Source organism: Kryptolebias marmoratus, linkage group LG13 (assembly GCF_001649575.2).
Source record: "Kryptolebias marmoratus isolate JLee-2015 linkage group LG13, ASM164957v2, whole genome shotgun sequence".
Lineage (NCBI taxonomy): Eukaryota > Metazoa > Chordata > Actinopteri > Cyprinodontiformes > Rivulidae > Kryptolebias > Kryptolebias marmoratus.
Genome location: NC_051442.1, coordinates 14829416 through 14837024, shown reverse-complemented (window position 1 = coordinate 14837024; position 7609 = coordinate 14829416). Strand labels below are relative to the sequence as shown.

Here is a 7609-nt window from a genome sequence, read left to right as displayed (position 1 = left end):
GGAAAAAGAAAAGTCCTGAGTCAGTTCTCACACTCCCAAAATGTATATCAGACAGAGATGTAGCAAATAGAGCTCCTGGCAGGGGCAGAAGCTGTTACCTTTCACTTTTAGTAGACATTTTAGTCCCAAGATGAAAGAAACCCTTGAGGTTGTAGCACTTTTTTCAGGATTTGTAGGCTGGATATTGGTTTATGTGTCTCTCCAGGACCATTATTGGAAAGAATCAACCCAGGATGGGAGCGTCATCGTCACCTCCACGGTCTACGAGAACCTCTGGATGTCTTGTGCAAGTGACTCCACGGGGGTTTATAACTGTCGGGACTTTCAGTCACTTCTTGCTCTCCCAGGTGGGTAAAAGCAGGAACTAATGTTTCTTTTTTTAAAGAAATTTATTGACATGATCTTAGAAAAAAGGAGCTTGTAGATGATTATTACAAAATGAAAAATATGCTGTGTATTTGATGAATGAATGAATGAATGAATGAAAACAAAAAATCTAGAGCCAGCTTTTCTCTTTTTTGCAAAGTGACCAGATTTCAGCAGCATAAAACAGCTGACTGTGCATGTTCAGCCAGCATGGGTGTTGGGAAAAAGACTTCTTTAGAGATTTCAGAAACTGATTAGGCAACATAGTTTTCTTTAAACACTTAAAAATTTCAAATAAACCATTTTTTTACAGTAAAATAAAAACTAAATAAACTGAAATAAACTGATTTCCATGATCTGGAAAAAAAAAATTACAAATAAACACCAACTGAGCAATTCAAATTATTACTTTTACCAAAAATTAAATAAAAAATAATCCATTATGATGCCAGTTTTTCTATGTTTTGAACATGGAAACAAAGACATTATATGCTTTAACAGGTTTACAGTGTATTTTAAGATGTAAAGAACCTTTAAAAAAACAAAAGGTAATATTAGAGCTTCCATGAACACAAAGAGTACATTAGACTTTGAGGATTGGATCAAGTCAAGCTGCTTTTAACTCTCCTTCTTGGACTTATTGAGGCAGTATAACCCTGACGAGTTAAAATAACCTACTAAAGGCGTTTGAAACAATATTTTTGTCTGAGACGTCCACAAAATCAGCAAAACACGCAAAACGATGAAGCCACGATGTCACGGTCCTCGTGTTTAAGTGAAAATCTGTTGGAACAGAGTAAACTCTTTGGTAAAACAAGGTTTGCCTGCTCTTCTTGTCTTGGTACCAAATTTAAAACAATATTTGAAGAAAACTGTCTGGTTTCCTGCTGCCTTTCCACACGTGGGCTCTCTAATAATAATGTTGGTTGGGTTGTTGGACAAGCAAACACTCCCCCCAGTCAGGTCATCTCAAGGTGAGTGTCTGATGACTAACACTCATGACTGGGGGCTGCGATATTTCCCATCATCCCCCTTTGACAGGGGGTGTCAGAACTTGACTTGGAACCGATCAATAACCGTTTAATACTGTTGACCAAGCGCTCAAAGGAAATGACCAATGCTGTAGCGTTAAGTCTATAGACATTGGCAGGTCTGAAAGACTTTGACTCTTTGTTTGTCCTGTAAGATGGGCAAACATTCAGTCTTTTGAAAAGGTTCAATGGAGGAGCGAATAATAGGGAAAATTACAAGTGGGCTATTTGGAATTAATAATTGATTTGTGGGGTTTTGGAGCACTTTGGCTCAGGGATCGTTGGGCACTGGTGCGTGGACGTGCGGCCAACAAATCGTGGTGTTTGGGGGAAGCAGAGATAGCGTGGGACAGTGAACACTTCAACTAATTCGAATCCAACTGGGCAGAAGAAGCAAGAGGAAATGAACCCGTTCGTGGAAGCCTTTGCCAGCTTTCTGGGCTTTCTGGGCTGGCTGATGGTCGGCGTCGCCCTCCCACATCGATACTGGAGGGAGTCTACGGTCGACGGTAATGTTATTACCACCTCAACCATCTACGAGAATCTATGGATGTCCTGTGCCACTGACTCTACCGGAGTTCACAACTGCCGGGATTTCCCATCTCTGCTCGCACTAAATGGTATGTGTCCACCACCTAAACAAAGAAAAAAAAAACCCTAAAACTTATATTTTTATCGATTTTAATGGTTCTTAAAAGGCTTAAATGCCATCCAGTCACTCAAGAAACCGGGATTTATGAGTCTGGGACAGACAAAGTAAGACTTTATTCGTATTCCTACTGTTGAGGAACACAATGTTAAAAGTAACACAGAAGTTAAGACGACGTTGTAAACTCTGGTGTGCGCTGACCCTGAAAAATGTACAACTGTGGTCTAAGAAATACGAGATAAGATGAAAGAGGACATGGCAAACGGAGCTGTAATAAAAATCAGGAGGGAGAAGAAGAAAAAAATCAATACTTATAAAGTAATAAACATTTAAAGAGCTTTCTAGGAAGTGAGTGTTCATTAAATCACGGTCTGTTGCGTTTGGTTTTACTACCTTTTCGGATGTCAAATGAAATAAAATAAACTTGTTTTTATACTTTTACCACAATGACGCGGCAAAGTCATAAAAAGGTAAGGGCTGCGCTATCATATAGCCTGTTTAGTATTATAAAACATCTAACAATGAGATGCCCAGTCCTTAAACAGTTGTAAACCCTGAGATAACTTCTTTTTTTTTTCCAGATGCTCATCTTATCACATCTGCTCAGAGACCACAGTAAAAGTATTTATAGCGTTGGCTAAATTTATTCTGTCAAACGTGTTTTGACCGTTTGTGGCTTGATTTTATTTCGACAGCGGGTCTCAAGTCATTTCATCTAAGGCTGCTTTGTTGGGAAATAAGTCCCTGATTACAATTAAATGCTACCTGTGGGACTCCAGGGGGTTCACATCTCCAGTGACTAATGAGGCTAAACCAACAGTACTAAAACCATGTAAAACTGAAGCCTTTCTTTCAAACTAAAGAAGCTCTTTGGGTTTTTTTATTAAAACTTGTAACAATCATGATTGTTATTCCACTCAAATAATATGGCCTCATGAGCTCAGGTCAGTTCTAGACCCACCTCATGAGCTGGGTGTGTTCAAGTTGCTCTATTATTCAACAACAACTGAGTTTTGATATAGGCTTGTATTAGAAGCAAATAAATGACGTACTGTACCGCCTGTTATTTGCACACAGGGTACATTCAGGCCTCCCGAGCGCTGATGATCGCCTCCATCGTGTTTGGGACGTTCGGCCTCGTGGCCTCTCTGGTGGGAATGCAGTGCTCCAAAATAGGTGGCGAGAACTACGTTCTGAAGGGGAGGATTGCAGCGATCGGAGGGGTGTTCTTCATACTTCAAGGTAAAGATCTGCGACACGAGAGCCATTTAACAGCAACAACAAACAAAAAAAAGGCCTTTGTGTTTGATTATATTGTTAATTATCCATGTGGGTCCAGTCACCAATCACCAAAAACTACTTTATAAATAGGTCTTTAAAAAAAGCTCTATTTAACTTATGTTTAAAGTTATTTTAAAGCCATAAAAGCTGCCAAAACACATGATTTTTCAATGTTTTTGATTTGAATTTCTTCTAAATGTGTATCATCTATGATTAAAAAAAAACTAGCACTAAATCTGCATCACTCACTACTAAAGGTCTACCAAATAATCTGCAATATCAGCAGTCAGGTTTTTGTTGCCAACAATTACGAGTTGTTTGTTTAGGTTCGAACACTGGCGAGTTCACTTCGGACAGTCTCAGACATCGAGACGGTAAAATAATCCCCGGATGTAAACAGAGTCAGAGGGAGAGGGATGGAATCAGAGTCATCAGGTGGGAAAAGAAAAGGTGGAGTTCTTCTTCTTCTTCTGAAAACAAACGGAGACTAAAAGCTGTGAGGAGGAGAGTCGACACAAGGACAGCCAATTCTGGGGGAGGAAATCGAGCGGTGCAGAGTGTTAAAGCAGAAGTTGGCTGAGATCATCTGCAAATGAGCCAAGATATTCCCATAAATGATTGCAACTGATCACTGAATGCATAGTTATAAACAAAGGTGAGGAATATTTGCTGTTTTTACAAAAACCCTGATGAGTTTGAGTCACATTAACCCCAAATTCAAACCAAAAACATTCAAATAATCACCTGTTTTGACAGCTATTATGGCTTTAAGAGCATTTCCCCTAAGCTGTTTCCATAAAACACCTGGGTAAGTAAACATGTCTCCAGTCTCTGTGGACAGAAGACAAGCTATCAGTAAATGGCTGACCAGCCGAAAAGGTTGTTCCAATTAGACCTGCCTTTCCCAAAGAGGCTGATATTATCAAAGGTCTGGGAATCGTCAAAGTCCCACCATGTAAAATACAAGATTAGTGTTTTAGGTGAAACTCTAGACCTCCTAAAGTCAAAAACTAAGACTAGAATAGTAACAGATAGGAAAATTAAAGTTAATGTAAATAAACTGATGCAACTAACAATCATATATGCGTATAAAAATCTATCTTTAGGCGAGAGATGTAAATGTATGCATTTTTTTGTGTTTGCTAATATGGATTAGTCGAAGCAGCCATTTTGAAGCAGGCTGTCTCCAAAAGGAAACCAGCTGTAGATGTATGCATCCATTAAAATCCATCCACTGGTTCATGCAGTGAGATACAGAACTTCTGATGGTCATTTGGAAGAAGTAGCAAAACAAAAGTGTCTAAAACAACAAAAAAAGGAGCAGATTTCTTATTTTAGGACTACAGTGAATGCAGCTTTATTATCCATTCTAAGTTATAAATCTGAATCACTTACAGAATAAGATTAAAGCCTGAAAACAGGCTTGGTTTTTTGTTTCTTTCTGAATCTTTTGTTGGTAGCAACTTTAGAAACTCAATAAGTCCTTTAATGGCTTCTAAGAAACACGTACGAAATGCTCTCCTAAAAGATCTGAAGTCTGCGTTTTTCTTTCTTTTTTGCACATTAGTACCGTATTGTGTGTCAGTTTGCCTTTTTTTTGTCAAAATACGATGTATGTTTTTTTCATTATTTGTGCTAGTTTTATGTCTTATTGTTATTGACTTTGCTTGACGTATTGCTCTGCCTTTGTTGGATGGCAGCTTTGTCCCCTCTTCTAAGACAAATTTCTCCCCAGGGAGACAAATAAACTATCTTATCTTATCCTAAAAGATGACGACTGAGGCTATCAGAAAGGCCGTCAGTGTGTGTGAGTCAAGTGAACGAAACTAGCACTACTATTGACATAAACTGCTTTAAAAAGCTTATTTAAAGTGTCGTTTGCATGTGTTGTTGCTTGCAGGTTTTTTAAGGGCTAAAGGTTTTCTATCATATTTCATTCTGTATGAAACTTTGCACCAAGTTATCTTCAACTTATATGCAGTTTTAGTAAATGAGACTGTATTTAACATCATTTTTGTTGTGTGTGTTTGAAGGGCTTTGCACCATGATTGCCGTGTCTTGGTACGCAGCCAACATCACGCAGCAGTTCTTTGACCAGCTTTACGCCGGGACAAAGTAAGTCCACGCGGACACTATCAGCTCCTCAAAAGCAATAGGACAAGAGCTGAAGGCCGTTTGCCACAGAGCGGATTGTGCAGAACAGGGTATAAGGTAAACTTTTATCGTGTGGCAGGTACGAGATCGGACAGGGCCTCTACATCGGCTGGGCTTCTGCCGTGCTCGCCCTCTGCGGGGGCTGCTGCCTGCTGTGCGCCTGCAAGTTCCAGTCGCCTTCTGAAAAAACGTGAGTATCTGTACGGCGTGGGCGCAGATGGCACTGGGGACGGGAGGGCGCATGACATGACCCCCCACCCCTCATCCCTCCCTACAAGCACAGAATTAACATCACCGGTAAAACCGACGAATAATGCTCCGTCAATTTGACTAATTTAAGTTTAAGTGTATATGGAGAGCCCAGTGTTTGTGTTTCAGTGGTCCTCAAAGGCCACCATCCTGCACATTTTCCTTGTTTCCCTGCTCCAACACACCTGATTCAGTGGTTAAATCACCTCTTCATGTTCTGCAGAAGCCTGTTAATCACCCATTGATTCAAATCAGGTGTTGGAGCAAAGAAAACAAGTAAAACATGCAGGATGGTGGCCCTCCAGGACCAGGATTGTCCAGCCCTGGTGTAAGGTGTTAAGTGACATGTTAGATGATATATAAGGTGTATATGTATTTTAACATGCCTTATTACTGCGTTGTGTCGATGCGCCGCACCTAATGTGATATGCTGACAACAGCAATTCTAAATAAAGACTCATGCTCTAATCACTCTATCACTTATCACCTTACATATACACAGCATGCTACGTACACACCCTTACATGTACACGTTAACATATTTTTGTCACTAATGGAAACCCATATATCTGGCTGAAATCTGCCTCGTGTGTTTTAGCTCGTACCCATACCAGCCAGGGTACACAGGGGACACCAGGGGACACATCCGGTCCATCGCAGCAACATCTCAGGCTCCGAGCAACTACGGGAGGAACGCGTACGTCTGAGAGGAGGAAGAGGAGGAGGATGGGTCGACTTTCCACGCCATTTATTCTTTCACGCGATGAAGACGACTCAAAGCTTTTCTACGCATGTCATGAAACGGCAAAGAAATTTGGTTTTATATACTACCTGTTCAATCAGAGAAATCCAACGTGTATATTCTTGGAGTGCTTTTACTTATTTTTTTCCTTTTTTTTTTTTAATCCAATGAATGATTGTTACAGAGGAGCGTTAAAAGTTTTAATATCGTCCTGCTCCTTACTTTAAGCCCGGCGACGTTCAGCGGAAGAGAACGCCAGGCTGTCGGTAAAATTCAATGCTCTGATCGTGTTTCAAAGGGAACTTTTTTGCATTAAAGCTTCGAAAGAAGGTTGTTACTTTTATAATGTGTGTCATGTCTTGTTTGTCTCAAACGTGCAAAACTCTTCATCAACCCCAGAAAAAAAAAAAACTACCTAAAATGTGGCATAACCAAAGAGCTGTTCTGTCATTATATGTTGTTTTTGGCACAAAAGTTCTTTTCTGGTCAAGAAACACATGCAGACAGGTGACCTCATGAGCAAAATGTTGCTGTTTGACGAGTTACTCCTCAAAATGCTTGTTTCCAGCTGCTCAAAATATATATGAGAGAACAGGGGTCTGCTCTTTTCTGCAACTCAAACTCCTTGACGACTGTTTTCTGTAACAACATTTACCGTATTTTCCGGACTATAAGACACACTCAAAAGCCTTCAATTTTTTCAAAAAACAACAGTGTGCCTTATAATCAGGAGCACCTTATATATGTAAGAAGTCGTAATGTTTTAGTAAGACTTTGGTAAACTACAAAGCTGCACCGCTTGCAGCATTAGGGCTCAGTTACAGTCGCTCAGGGCTCCGTGCACAGCGCTCGGACCTGAGTGAGCGGTGGAGGCATTTTGACTTGACGCTTACTTTGGTGCAGTATCCTTCAGTGAGTTTAGAACCGTTTGATTATCTTTGTGATCATAGAGGGAGCATATAAATGCTGATACAGGCGAACCACGGTGCATGCAGTCTGTGTGAAGTTACAAAAATTAGGAGGTTAACGACGACGAGCCTTATAGTCCGGTGCGCTTTATATATATGACAAAAATTTGAAAATGGACCAATCATTGACAGTGCGACTTATAATCCAGTGCGCTCTGTAGTGCGGAAA

General features: G+C 40.3%; 1 protein-coding gene across 2 annotated transcripts; it reads left to right on the top strand.

Moving 5' to 3' along the window:
* Positions 1 to 6867, top strand: LOC108245224 (claudin-15-like). 2 transcript variants are annotated; one of them, XM_017431944.3, is made up of 5 exons: positions 1 to 347; positions 3124 to 3288; positions 5361 to 5442; positions 5561 to 5671; positions 6329 to 6866. In XM_017431944.3, exons 1-5 carry the CDS (start codon positions 131 to 133, stop codon positions 6435 to 6437), a joined length of 684 nt encoding a protein of 227 aa, XP_017287433.1. In that variant the 5' UTR covers positions 1 to 130; the 3' UTR covers positions 6438 to 6866. The 2 variants fall into 2 exon arrangements, with proteins under 2 accessions (XP_017287433.1, XP_017287434.1); XM_017431945.3 differs by lacking the exon at positions 1 to 347 and adding an exon at positions 1446 to 2017 and having other exon boundaries at positions 6329 to 6867.
* The last annotated feature ends 742 nt before the right edge of the window (positions 6868 to 7609 follow it).

Bases quoted from the DNA above. Each gene is read 5' to 3' on its own strand.
- LOC108245224 (XM_017431945.3), top strand. From the start codon at position 1,801: ATGAACCCGTTCGTGGAAGCCTTTGCCAGCTTTCTGGGCTTTCTGGGC. The intron at 3,289-5,360 runs GTAAAGATCTGC...GTGTGTTTGAAG, and splicing joins GGTGTTCTTCATACTTCAAG to GGCTTTGCACCATGATTGCC. The intron at 5,672-6,328 runs GTGAGTATCTGT...CGTGTGTTTTAG, and splicing joins CAGTCGCCTTCTGAAAAAAC to CTCGTACCCATACCAGCCAG.